Genomic DNA, 14,585 nt, shown 5'->3' with positions numbered 1-14,585 from the left:
GCAAATTCAGCCCAAGCGGTGAAAGACCTTCGCGAAGTATTGAACGGACTGCCTTTCTCGGACAAAGTGAATCGTGGAGTGTCGACGTTCCCGTGCATAGGGCGACACATTCAGGCAGACAGAACACATTCAGGCCGACGCAGCCAATCATCAACCTCCAGCGATATATCCTCTGCCGCTCTTCCCACAACAGTACGCGGTCACATGGTTATCAAAAGAAGGAAGTCCTTCGACACTCCGCCTCCCGACGGTCTCTCCTGCGCCGAGGAGGCTGCATTAAGGTTTCCTCTTAGCAGGTTGTACTCCCAAAGCCGCACGCTCTTATGCTGTCCCGTGTGCTAGGGGGTCAGTGCTGCTCAAGCTGTTCGTACAGCTTTTACCTGTCCTCATCGTAGATAGATAGATAGAATAAATTTTATTTTCCAACGGATAAGGTGATCTACCCCCCCCCCTTCCCCCCGTCACGCAGGTCAGGGAGCGAGTGCCGCCGCCTCAGATGCAGGCTGGGAGGTCTTGGGTCCCAGCTGCCTCTTCAGCCAAATTGGACGAGCCGGAGCTGGAGCTCAGAGTCCGAGCTGCGCAGCAGGGTCTCCCAGGTGTCTCTACTACCTATTTTGTGCGTTACCCCGGGAGAGTACGGACATTCCCATATTATGTGGTCGAGGGTCCCTCTCGCCCCATAAAGATTACACCTATCACTCCTGGCCTCGGGGAACATGTGGTTCGCCATAACCAGGTGCGGACACGTATAAGTTTGTAGTCGTCTCGAAGCGACTGCTTGTCTGTTGTTTAATTTCGGGTCTGGCGGAAATAACATTCTACGAGCCAATCTATAATGCTGCGTGATCGTAACTTTTTTTTTCTTGTTTCGGAATAAATTTCAATTCAATTCCTTACTTGTGGATGCTGCATTGACGCCAGCTGAAACCTGTCTATGGCCTACGGACCGTAGGCCTGCGTTCGACGTGACCTGTCGCTTCATGCCCTCGTCCAGCTGCCGTCGCACATCTACCGCCCCTGTTATGCAGTTCTCCTGGACTGAACACATCAAGGCGCCGCTACCTGTCAAAAGTGTGGCTACAGCCAAGCCACCCACCAGACTGTGGATCCGCGGTCCGCACCATAGATCCTTGCTAGATTTCACAGGAAATAACCAACTGTACATGAACATATCCCATGCACGCACCAAACATGCCATGCCGCAGGGCCAACCATTGAATAAGAAAAAAAGCAAGCACAGCGAAACCAGCAACACACAGAAACACTTCTTTTCTTTTCTTAAAGCTGTGAGCGGGTCCTGCAGTACAGTTGTGGCGTGTCGGAGCTGGGAAACCAACTAAGAAGCGCATTACAGGAAGTGCCTGCCAGTCGCCGCCACTCCTGACAGGTTCTATTGCGTCTTTTCATTCGCAACTCGCTTTTAAACTGTCCGAAAGGTAAAGTTCGCAAAATTTCGGCTTCACTAAGCTCCCCGGGGCAACGTCGGCTGCTGAACTTTCGCAACTGCCTGAGCCGCGGTGCGACGGAAGGCCACTTTCAGCACCAAAAGACGAGCGAAGTGCACCGGCTGCTCCTGCGTTCAACACGGCATCGGTGGCAGAGCACGCAGACTACACTCGGTTTGTTCGAAGACGACGGCGAGGATCGATAAATACAGTTGCTTTGCTCCCGGAAAAAAAAAAGGTGGAGAAAAAAGAAATAAAGGAGAAAATTACGGTGGACGCCAGCGCTTCCGGAAGCGCAGCGTAAAAAAAAGAGAAAATGAAAGCATAGAAAAGAAAGAAAGATAGAACTAAAATAGAAAAAAGTTCGCAAGGGTTAGGGCGCGAAGAAAAAAAAAAGGGGGGGGGATGTGTGTGTAGGTGAGTCCACAAATAGCGCGCACACACGCTGACGCGTATATGACCAATTCAAAACTTCGAAAAAAATTTTTTTTTCATTCTAGTATATTTTGCTTCGGCAGCTTCTCGTAGACAACTACGCACGTGCGTAATATATATATACACAGAGAGAAACGAGAGTTGTACTGACGAAATATAACCGAAACAACGAAATTTTAAATCTTTGAGAAGATGAAGGATACGTGAAAGACGGGAACGGAGGGAAGACACCCAAGCGGAAGAAAACCATCGCGCGCACCGATGCTGCACCCGCCGCAACGCTCGCGGCTTATACGCCCAGTGACCGAGACGAAATAAACGAAGAGAAAATAAAAAATAAAACAAGAAATGTGAACACGTAAAAGGAAACAGATAACAGGCGGGACTTTCTGGCCGGAAAAGAGTCCGAAGTGGCGAAAAACGGTTTCCGATAACCCCAGATATACTTCGATCTTAGCTTGGTGTGAGCGAAGAAGATAGGCGGCGGCTTCTTGCTTTTTTTTTATGCGTCTGTGTGCGTGTGTGTGTGTGTGTGTGTGTGTGTGTGTGTGTGTGTGTGTGTGTGTGTGTGTGTGTGTGTGTGTGTGTGTGTGTGTGTGTGTGTGTGTGTGTGTGTGTGTGTGTGTGTGTGCGTGTGTGGGCGTGTTTGTATATTGCATTTTGCGATTTCTTTATTCGTTTTCGACTCACAGTCTACTTTCTTTTATTCTGGGGAATTACGAAACGCTCTGCAGGAATTCCCACTCACTTTTGTGCGTTCGTGGAAGGGAAGATGTTTTAGAAATAATCTTGAGAGTATATTGCGGGCGCGCTATGATTTACAGGACGTATGCTGGGATCACTGCGTACGATAGAGCTGCTAGCACGCAAGCGGAGACGAAGCCGCGTTTGGTAACAGCAATCTAGCAATGCGCCTCAGAGAGCTGCGCCGGATCCAGAAATATCCACGTAAAAGCTGTTTCTATTTGGCCCACCCCTTTCGCAAGAGTGTCATGTCCGCTATTGCTACAACCCGGCGACTGCTTTTTCGAAGCGGATTACCTTAATAACTGCATGCGAATGTGGCCTCAAATTTGCCATCATAGCATTACGTAAGTGCTGCTATAATCAATAATCCGCCATTGCGATGCATTTGATACGCTGGAGCCGTTCGTATGGACAGGCGCCGGCGAATAGGGATAGCAAACACAATAACAGCGACGATAACTTTTTTATGAACGAAAAGATTTGTGAATTCACCGAAATAGAGACAACAGCTACGATAAATGGCGGGCATAATAATTTCCCTTCAAAATATAGAAATCAAATGTTTTTATTCGCGTTTTGCTGCGTTGCGTTATCTTCACATCAAAAGGGAGAAAATGCGCATATTATATCGAGTCGGCTCTATACTAACCAATTCAATTGAGAGCAGGCGGTTCCATTCTCGTGTCCATTAAATTAAATTCAAGTATGGGTTTTACGTGCCAAATCCACCTTGAATCCACCATCTGATTATCATGCATGCCGCAGTGGGGGACTCCGGAATAATTTGTACCACCTGGGGTTGTTTAACGTGCACCTAAATCTAAGTACACAGCTGATTTCGCATTTCGCCCCTATCGAAATCTGGCCGCCGGGACCAGGATTTGATCCCGCGACCTTGTGCTTAGCACCGCAACACCATAGCCACTACGTAAGCACGGTGGGTCTCTCGTGTCCATTCAAACATTTTCGAAAAATAGTAGCCGGAAGAAAAATGCTACCATGCTTTGCTTGCCCTCATCACGTAACCTTCCTGGGACTTTCGCTGCACCAAGCCCTGAAGCGTGAAGTGTACAGAGTCTTTATTTTTTCTCAGGCTTGAGCTTCTGAACTTCAGGGATGCTACCGCAGACAAATGACAGTTCTTACCCTAGCCCAGTGATTCCAAAGCTTCTGACCGAAGGACAAGCGCGACGCTAACGAAACTAACATCGCTGGCTTAACGGAAGACCATTAAGCTATTCAAACCTCCATCCGCCCGTCTTCCGTTTTGTGGGCAAGTTCAGCCGTAAATATGATAGTCAGATCCTAAGTAATACTCGTAGCGACAGATGTTCCTTGAGGCATTACACTGCCAAGGCGCCGACAAAACAAAACAAGGCCGCTGCACAGGTTCAACGCGAAAGCCGAGTGTCAAGTGGGCGTTTTTGTACGACACTGTCAAGTTGCCACAATAGGCTCCAAGACTTCACACCATCTGCGACTTCGCCCAACTGAGCACAAACTGCATTTGACTTTTATATAAAATAAAAGAAAGAAAGAAACCAAACTCGCCGCGTTTGTGTATGTGTGTGTGCGTGCGCGCACGCGCGCTAGCATTTGCCTGCAACGACAGGAGGTCAGGAAACGGCAGTTATCAGAGGGACAAGGATAAATGGCAGCGACAAGTTGTGCTCAGGCTCGAGAATGGCCTCAAATAGCAGGTTGAAGCAAAAAGGGTGGCATTACGGCCTCTTTGTGCAAGAGGAGAAACGTCGGGAAACTCGCGCCAGGGGGCAAAGACGAACTAAAGCTGCGACGTGCACGTCTGGATGACTGAAATCTGCGAACTAACGACAAATGCGTAGCTTTAGAGACAAAGTGCGGCCTGCCGGAATGGAAACCGACAGCGAAGACCAACGACACACAGGAAATTAAAAGGAGAAGGTATCAGTGTCACGCCGTCGAAGAGGGTCGTTTCTGCTGCTCGCCCCGTGGGAGGAGGCCAGCCTCTATGCCTGCAAGGTGGCCTAGTAGTTAACGCTAACGGCCCAGGGGGAAATTACGACTGTGTTAACGACCCATCCAAAATCCCATTGGCGTCTCGTGCGACGGTCTCCAGCTCCTTTAGCGGGGGAAAGGAAAATGAAGAAGAAAATAACAGGCGATAACACTTGCTTCTACACCCCTGTATGCTCCCCCTCTTTGACACCGCTGGACTCGTGGCCAAGAAGACTTCGAAGCTCTAAGTGCTACGTTTAACTCAAGCCAGCCGATTTGGCTTGGGGCATTATGTCGAAGGTGGCGGCAGAATGTCTCTGTCACCAACGGGGCATAAAAAGGGAGGTGTCAGGGAAATATTTATCGGGAACAGGGAAGAAATGAAGTACAAAGTGCGATGTGGCAGCCCATTAGATCCATTGGTTAAAGCTCCAAGCAGAAAAGGTTCTGGAATCGAACGAAGTTGATGAAATGTACATCTGAACAAGAAATTTTAAAAAAAGTACTTTTGAAGTAATCAATTAGGCCGTTTCCACGGCATTGTCTCTTCGAGCGTGTTTCACCAGCGTGGCTGGAGCACAGGAGCAGCAAAAAAGAAGAAAGGAAAAGCAAGAAAGAGAAGATAACGGACAAGAAAACGACTAGAGTTTCAAGCAATGACACAGAATGTGTGGAACAGCTGCCAGAGTATGCTACACCATGAACTTGGCCAGCTACACTAGTTTCTTTTAATTCACTACGGCAACTTAATAAGGGCGGACGTGCAGCAGTTTTTCTGATCGTGTCGCAGCTGCGGAATAATAATTCGAGGGAGCGATTTTTGTAACTAATAACACGCCGCATACGCACGCACAGATATGAACATGAAAGCATACATCCATGGACAGCGTTTACCAAGGGCATCTGCTGCCAACAACAACAACAACAAAACGTGTTAAAGTTGTTCAAGGAACGAACCACTTGTGCAAGGGCCGACAAGACCTAATAGTCACTTCCTGGTCAAAGCATTTCCCGTTTCTAGTGCCCGTGAGATCTCTGCAGGGTGGCCATGCATGTGGTCATGACATGCGAAGTTGAACACCGCAGGGGCAGCGTGGGCATCTTCATCTCGTCGCAGGGCACTCGGGAGTGAGGAAAGACCGCAACGACTGGCGAAGGAAATGGTCACGGTACCGGCCGGAGTGAACGGTAAGCGCGCGCACCAGGGAGGAACCCGAATCCCCGCGGAGGCAGCTAGGCCGGAAAGTGCGCCCGACTTTAATAAGACGTCGGCGGCCCCCGCGGAGAGAAAGCGCTGCGGGTCACGGACCACTTAATCGGCGAAGGAACGCCGCCGTGGCCTTTTCCTAGGACGAGCCGCCGCCGCCGTCGGGGGAAGAACGTAACGACTGCGGACGAATTGTGGGAGGCTCTTCTTGTGCGCCGGAAACAAGTCGGCCGCCGCGGCGCGCGCCTCTGTCGCCGTGGGTGAGTGATGGCGGCCCGTTCGGCCATTCCTTCGTCTTGGTGCCTCACCATCCCAGGAATCACTAAAAAGGCTAACATGCCGTCGTTTGCCCTGAAGCAGGCCACATTACAACTTATACATGAGGTGCACAGCGGCCGCGTACACGTTTACATCGATGGCTCAGTCACATCTGCAAGTTCAGCTGCTGCTGTGGTGATACCAACAAGATCCATCGAAATACAACTAAAAACGTCGCATGTATCATCAACGACAGCTGCTGAACTGGTAGCCTTGCGTGCGGCTCTCCATTTCATTCAGGAGGAACCACCGCATGCATGGTCAGTCTTCTGTGATTCCAAGGCAGCCCTACAGAGTGTACTCTCAGCACTGCGCCATGGATCACATGAACAGCTCGTTGCAGAGATCAGAGAAGTACACCATCGCATAGTTGACGAAGGACACGATATCATATATCAGTGGTTGCCTACTCACTGTGGCATACACGGCAATGATCGAGCAGACGCAGCTGCCCGATCTGCCCATGACGGCGTCAGGTGCGTTGCCATTCCTCTTTCGAGAGCCGACGCAGCGAAAAAACTTGCCGTACTGGCAAACGACCTGACATTAGCTCAGTGGAATTCATCCGATTTCACAAGTGCCCGACTTCATACCCTGGACCCTACTTTACAACTCCGTATTCCGCCCGAGCTTCCACGACGCGACTGTACCCTTCTAGTTCGTCTATGGCTTGGAGTAGCCTTTTCAAATGCGTACTCCTTTCTTATCGGAATGTCCAACAACCCACTTTGTGACTTCTGCGGGTGCAATGAAACAATCGCGCACCTTCTTTGTGAGTGCTCTCGTTTCAACCCGCAAAGAGCAGTCCTCTCAGCCACCCTAGACAAACTGGACAAGCGCCCACTGTCAGAAAACAAGATCCTTGGACACTGGCCTACGCGAACATCAGCGCGATCGGCTATGAAGGCGCTGCTGCGGTATTTAAAAGACACTGGACTTACTGACAGATTGTGACTTCACTGTGTGACTCAGGATTGTACGGTGCACAGCATCACAGTAGGAACGCCTTTGAGGGCTGCGTGACAGTGCCCACAGAAACAGTTTGTGTGTGCGTGCGTATGTGTGTAGTTTCTTTTTTTTTTAATCCTTCTCCCTCTCACCTATCGCATCCCCTTTCCCCTCCCCCAGTACAGGGTAGCCAACCGGAGATAATCTCTGGTTAACCTCCCTGTCTTTCCTTTGCCTTTCTTTCTCTCTCTCTTGGTGCCCCACTGCGCCGGGATATGGCGTGTTCTGTTTTTGTTCCGGCGCCTGCAGATGACGGCGGCCGACCTGCGCCCGCGGCCATGCGCCCTTTGTGCACACGCCAATGTATGCGAGGAGCCGCGGCGGCGACCACGCGCGCGCTTTGTTCGTTAGGCGAGACCCTTCTGCCATGGGCGTTTTATCGACTATTGTATTCGCGCACGACGTCGCTCCTTCCCAGCTGGCCAAACGTGATTAACAGGTAGGCAATCCGCAGTCAGTGCATTCAGCGCCACAGTGAGCGTATCAATACAACGACAGCATTAGTTTTTTTTTTCGATTTTATTTTTCGGCGAACGACGAAATGCACGCGTGGCGTTTAAGCAGTGATTTACTTCGAGTGCGTAACTACGGTGCCGGTACACACGAGTGTGCGAGAAATTTGAATACGTGAGTTTGTTGTCGACATGGCAAACACTGAAGTAAAGCACACAGTAGCCCGATGTCTAGTGCTGACACCGTCACGTGCCGATTTATGGCCGACGACTACGCTAAATTGCCTGGCGAATTGTAAATGTAGAGGAGTACGCACTCTTAATACAGCTATGGTAAATAAACTTTGTGCACAGCCGACACCGGCAAACGTGCACCAGCATAACCTCGGGCGCTGGTTTACAAAACCACGGCTGTCAAATTTTATTAAGATCCATCACTTAGGCGCGCTACATGCCGAGCTACAAGTTAATGCGAGCGGTTTTCCTATGGCAGCTCCGCATCAGTTATTCGCACAGCTATAGAGTCGCGCCGATCGCCAGCCCGTAACTCTAACCTAGCAACCAGCAGTACAGTCAACCGGCAGACACTCATTAGCCTTTGTTTACAAGCTTCTTATGCCGCGTTGAGCTTCAGACAGCGCGTATACGTTTACTGGGGCTAGTTAACAGGAACGAGTGGCTGCCGTCGTATTCAGTGCCGGAGTGTCATTAATATAATCGCAAAGTATATGTGGTAGTATATTTAGGAAAGATGTTCACTGTTGTAACCTCGCACCCAGTTTGACCGATCACGAACACAAAAGAAAAACACACTAACGCTGCTGACAGTGAGAAGAAAGGGAGGGTACGGAAATGCTCATTTCTCTCACCTTTGAACGAGTCATCTGAATAAGCGCATATGTATTCATTCAGACTAAATTTTAATGCTCCTAACTCGCAGCTATTTGACAAAGGTTGGATTTGCTCGCCTAAACAAGTTAGAGAGAGAGGGCGGGGGGATAAAACGAAGTGAACCAGAAGGGAATATTCGTGCAAACTAATTCTTTGTGGATGCTCCCGACAAGGTATTTCACAACAGAAGTACGGCGACCCGCGGTTTCCGTCGTAACAGCCTCGCCAGGCTCTTCAACAATTCGCCCACGGTCGTTATGTTTTCCCCGGTGCCGCTCGCATGAAAGAGCCCGGCGTTCTGTTCCCGGTTAAAGTGGTCCGTGACTCGCGGCACTTTCTCAACAAGGGCGCCGCTGCCGTCAGACGCGTGCGGCTGCTGTTTCGCAGTGCTCCTTTCTTTCTCGCGTTGCAGGCCCTACTAAATAGCCGTCAAATGAGGAAAACTACTTAGCGAGAGGTCGGTGAAAAGGCTCATCCGATAGCGCGCACAGCTACGGTATCAAGTGCAAACACGAGCGGAATTTTCAGGCGAAACAGAGCAAAAGCAGAAAAGTAACTAGATGAGCTTGGGATCCCCGTTACGGTCAGGGGAGCACTCATAGCGGAATCTGCGTAGCAGGAGCAACAATGGTACGATCAGAGAGCTAAAATTTTTGAAAAAACTAGAATGGGAACAATACGAGAAGTCGGCAGTGCAGTGTATTTTACTTCACGGCCAGCGCTTCCTTTATGAGGCGAAATAATACCGAGGTATAGTATGAGACGCAATAGTAGCCGGGGCCGCGTACGGCTCCACCAAGCGGCCGGCAACGCAGTCCATGTAATCCGACGAGAACTGAAATTTCAGCCATATCGCCGTTTTATCAGAGAGGCCAGCTATGTGCCCGTGTGTATGGCCATATAGTGCACACACACACACGTATACATCTCGTTTCTCGGCCTTCCCGGACGTTCGAGAGACTTTGAAGGACGCGGGACGTGGATTCCGACAAACGTGCACTTTTACGGTTGCAGTCTCCGCGCGGAGCTCGCCGGCGCTTCCGCACCGCGGCGCATACTACACTACACGGCGAGTTTCTGACTGTTTTACGAGTTCCACCGATTGCAAAGTTTCTTTCTTCTTTTTTTTTATTTCTGCCGTGATTTACAGCCTCGGTGCGGATGGAATCTCTGGTGCAGCGGCGCTTTTATTATTCGGCGGCCTCTCGTCGGCATTCGATACGTTTCCAGGAGCTCAATATCGCACGTGTCCGCTGTCGGAGATTTCGCGCGACGTGCACGCCGATTAAAGCTGGGATTTCGGGAGCTGCGCCCCGGAAGGAAGGAAACTTTTTCGCCGCTCGATTGACAGCGGATCACCCGCGCGCGTCGCAGACCCGTAGCTTCTTTATAACAGGCACGAGCGTTTTTCGCGTCGCCTCGCCCCCTCCCGCCCCAAGCTGAGCGCCGCGGAAATCGATACACGGCGCACGGCTCCCTCGCTCTCGTCTTGTGTCTTTCTATACCGCCCGAGCCCTGCCCGTACCGGATGTATCACGCCCTCTGTCACGTCATTTTCTGCTGCGACGCCCCATCCCGGGCCTCTTTTCTAAAAAAGACTCGCTGCTTCGTGTCGCGCCTTTCCCGAGCAGAATGCTCCTCCTCAATCATCGCTTTCCATGCCTCCATCCTTCTTCGGCCCTGGCGTCTACTCAAGCTGTCAATCAGCGCCGCCTCCGAAGGAACAAAGCATAACCTCAAGTTCCCCCCCCTCCCCCCTATTTCCCGCGACACACACGCTTACGCTCATAATTTTCACCTGTTGTGCCACCTTCCTTTTATTTGCTTCCTCTTCCCGAGCTCCCGAAGTTTCCCGCACCGCCGCGTATACTGACAGCAGAAGTGCCTTCAATAAGGGCACGAAAAGAGCAGAAGCGAATAGAACGCACAGACACGCGAAGCGCAGGCGGGAGGATGACGCGAAAGAAAAGGACGCCGGCGATCAGAATTGTCACGCCGGCCGCTCCCGCCCCCGCGGCATCCGACGGTCCCCCATAGCCACCACTCTCGACCGAAACAAGACCGCGAAAATGTGGAAAAGCAACGGCACTGGTGAGGAGGCCGCAGCAGAAGGTTTCACACTACGTCTGCCGTTGTCACGTGGTACCCGTTCGGAAAGCCGCCGGCGACGAAACGAACAAACAATGGGAGACCGAAAAGTCGACACGTCTCTTCTGCTGGCAAAACTGCGCACGCTCTCAGCAGCTCCTCAAATGCGTTGCCAGGTAACGTTCTTTGCCTGTGGTTGTCGAGTGCTCTTGGAGCATGATTTGGCGGCGTTCACAAAGGAAAACAAAGAAAGACAAGACAGCAAAGTAAGCGCCTCAGTAACGAACAGAAATATGTGAGTGCGACATCGAGTGGGAAAGGAAAATAAAGTGAGTTGTCCAGAGCAGCCTAACAAGATGCACAACCGGTCAGTTTCCGTGAGGGCTGTAATTATCGCTGTCCGGTGAACCATCGATGTTTGATCTTACCCCTACGCAACTAGTCACAGGGCGCGAAGCCCACGGAAAATGCGCAGCTGTGGCTTTCTAGAGGAAGGCCTCGACGCTATAGTCCAGACTCGGCCGCACTGTTTTCTTTACGGCGGCGAGCCTCGCCCAATACCGGTGCAGTGGCGTTCCTGCTTCAGAACCCCAGGCCGACCGCCTCAGCCCTCAGAGCCAATACTTTTCCGAAGGTCACGGATCCGTTTTGTCGACTTCGCTTACCTGCATCGGTCTATCGACCAAAGGCTGCTCACCTTGGAGACCTGCTGCGGATGTGCGTACGGTGCGGCACGATCATCGCACTCTCTCGCTTAGCTTTTCAAAGCCGGACAGGCGAATAGAAATTCCTTGGCTCCTCACTTTGCGTGGTCCGTTGTAGCACCGTTTAAGACGTGACAAAGCGTCAGTTTGCTCGTTTCTAGAATTGATAAAAGGACGAGTCGCGTACAAACCTGCACGCCTATTCCTTCATTCAAAGCCAGCGACCAGCTGGAACCGCCTCCCCGCCACCATTGTCCGCAACCCTGTTCTATCATCCTTCAAAACCGCAATTTCCGCGTATTGTGTGGAATCCCACTCCTATCTGTAAAGCCCCACGTGGCATTGAGAGTACTGAAATAAATAAAGAAGTAAACAAATACATAAATAGCTTTTGTAGTGGTCACAATTCAGCTGTCATATCGGTGACGGCAAGCTCTTTTGTTGGACAATAACCAACACCTAACACGAAAGAATGAAAACGCAATATGCAGCAATATCTTGCCAGCACTGACAACACACACAGACACACACACACACACACGTTTTAGAAATGAAATTCTAAGGTATACGCACGTAAAACTCCCGCATTAATGCTTTTTTACCAAATGCATGAAACATATTCCAAGGTATATGTGTAAACTGGTAGTGAAGCTTCCATAGAAGCCCACGTGTCAAGAAAATGGCGGCTCGTTGCAACCGTCGCCGTCTATGAATTGGGGGAACAACTAAGAGCAAGCAAAAAATTAAAAAAAGATGATAAGTGACGTCACAACCGGAAATGGCAGTGACGTCAAGATCTTAAGCTGCTTGGCGCGAATGTTTGAATTGTTTAGCGTCCGGCATTTCTACCGCTACGCCGACAGTTATTTTTCTTTTGAGGCTGAAGCGAGTTAAGACTCACCTCATCTGAAGCGCCAGTGTCTCAATAAACTATAGGAGTCGCGTATGTCTTAATGTGAACATAATTAGGCTATTATTGACGAGGCGTGCCTCATAATCAGACCATGGTTTTGGCACGTAAAACCCAATAATTTATTTTTTGATTATTATTGACGACTATTGCTCCAGTAGGTTCCTTGCGAAGGTGAGCGAATATATGATGGAAATAAAAGACAGTAAAGCGCCACAGAGGTTCCAAAAGCAACTTCTCTTTTTGTTCGTCTAGAATAATGCAAGCAATATAATTGACAAAACATGCTTCAATGGAATACTAGTACTATGGCCAGCGCACAGTCGTAATGTATAGAAACATATGCAAGACCTTTTCACACAATCATTCGCGATTCCGCGCGACACTATGTATTCATGTCGAACAGGTATCAGAAAAAACAACATTGTCCAACATTATCATTTAGAAAACATTCGACTTACTATTTGATGTGAAGTGCACGCCAGACTGAACAAACACGCAAGGAAATGTAAAAAAAAAAAACTCGGATGAAACCAACGGGTTCAAGTGAGCAACGTCATTCCACACGACATACAAGCTGGCTTGCACAGTCTTGCCAAGTCTTGCGCCAGAATCACGGATTGGTAGGGGTCACGAAGAACAAACTAATAAATTGTGAAATAGAAAAACGTTGACATTTGTTGTTTTAGTACAGCAAAACTATTTGAAACGGAATATTTACTCGTACGACAGCACTCTAATTAAAATTTTCCAACATACCTTTTCCCATAGGTTTCCTAGTTTCAGTGTTTGTGCCCCCCTTACCTAGCCGCGCTTCAATCGCGCACCACTAAATGATATCTGAGGGGATAGGCTTTGGCACGCTTTTCATATCGAGCTTAGCGACCTATTTTGACGGACCTTGCGTATTCTCGATTGTGAATATCCAACGTACCTCTCCTACGTAGCTATCCAACGCAGCTATCTTATGCTCACTATCTTGTGCTTCCAAGACCAACTTCAATGAAGCTATTCTACAGCGCTGTAGCGACTTCAGCAGCAAAGCTCACGTTTCCTGCAGGCTGTGCGCCACACGTATATGTCGCGCGTCGTTCCTGAGCCCGCGCACCTACGCCGCCTTCGGCTCAGATGCGCTGCTCGCTTGACGCGGGAAGTCAAACGCCGGCACGTCCAATCGGCACGGGCCAAGCCGAAATGACTGGCGTGCCAGAGCAAACGAGGCCGTGTCCCAGGCACGCGGCGGCGCCGTGCATTATACGCGGAGGACCCTTAAATGGATTAAATTCGTGCGCTTTTAATTATAAAACTTTTAATGAAATCTGGCCGGCGTACGACCGTGCCCCGGCGCGCGCTGCTTCTGTTTTGGCGCCGCCGCCATAGCAGTGCTCTTCCGCAGCGCCGCCAGGGGACGCGGTTATCATCCTTATCACCGCGCTCGCGGCAGCCGCTCCGTGGTACTGACCGGGGGCGTCCAGCCGGATCGCTATTTAATTTCATACAATGGGGACCGCAAAACCCTGCACCGCGCTAATTGCTTGTAAACGCGGGAGAGGATTAATGGACCCTTCCTTGGAGATACGCTCAACTGAAAGGTGGCGCCTCTTCGTTTTAGTCTTGTTCTGCCATCTTTGTTCCCCTTTTATTCGCAGCGATCGCCTGGGCGGCTTGGGAACCATTGTAGAGGAAGCACTGCGCTAGAAAATCCATGCGCATAGGCAAGCGCGCATTCGGCATCCAATGGCATATGGATAAGCGTTGTGAACTTGGATATAACGAGTGGAATTTGTTTTCGTCTTACACTAGAATGTATTTCTTACATTTTTTTTACTGAAGACTTACATGTAGAAAGAGGTTTCCATAAATTTCTTCTTGTAAACGTTAAATAACAAAGTGAGGCAATAATATCTGCGTTACATTCGTTTTTACATCTATTATATGTATCTATTTGAGCTACGGGAGTGCCAGTTTGAACAAAGTTGGCATAAAGCCCAGGTTCGTGGTATAACAGGCAAGCTCAGGTATTGATTGAAACCGTTTTGGCTCAATAAAGAGCTGCCACTTACGAACTAGAACAGTGCACAGAGTGTTTTGGCCTTTGAAGCTGTCTTTGAAATCTGTACAAAACAGTTGACAGCGGTGGTATGTCCCTGCTGTATACAGTTTTAAACACTCGGAGAGGAGCAGCTATATATTCTCGCCGATGCGGTGTATGGATATTTAAAAATATAGCGTTGGACGGTGTCATCTTAAACCACTTGTACAGTGGTGCTCTACATAAATGGTAAAAATTGCTGAAGCAACGAGCAAACGAAGTGCCGCTTGAAATGTAGTTTCCGCACCGATAAATGCAGCTGTCGTACTTTGTAGGGCAGCTCTTGGCATTATTGAACGAAACATCCGCAT

General features: G+C 49.7%; 1 protein-coding gene across 10 annotated transcripts in view; it reads right to left on the bottom strand.

Moving 5' to 3' along the window:
- Window positions 1-14,585, bottom strand: part of LOC135915994 (protein O-mannosyl-transferase Tmtc3-like) — a 953,411-nt gene that overhangs the window by 343,913 nt on the left and 594,913 nt on the right. Inside the window, exon 1 of one of the 10 annotated variants that reach the window (XM_070530826.1) lies at window positions 12,644-12,665. The exons of 7 other annotated variants lie outside the window; for them this stretch is intronic. Coding sequence is in view for 1 of the 3 variants with exons in the window: in XM_065449186.2 (XP_065305258.1) it covers window positions 11,266-11,309 (44 nt within the window). In the remaining 2 variants the exon portion in view is untranslated. Of the gene's footprint in view, window positions 1-11,233; window positions 11,403-12,643; window positions 12,666-14,585 lie in introns of those variants that run through there. 2 more of the 10 variants (XM_065449186.2, XM_070530827.1) reach the window with 2 other exon arrangements.

Source organism: Dermacentor albipictus, chromosome 1, assembly GCF_038994185.2.
Source record: "Dermacentor albipictus isolate Rhodes 1998 colony chromosome 1, USDA_Dalb.pri_finalv2, whole genome shotgun sequence".
NCBI classification, from domain to species: Eukaryota; Metazoa; Arthropoda; class Arachnida; order Ixodida; family Ixodidae; genus Dermacentor; species Dermacentor albipictus.
The sequence above is the reverse complement of the archived record's forward strand: the minus strand, read 5'-3'. Positions and strand labels throughout refer to the sequence as shown.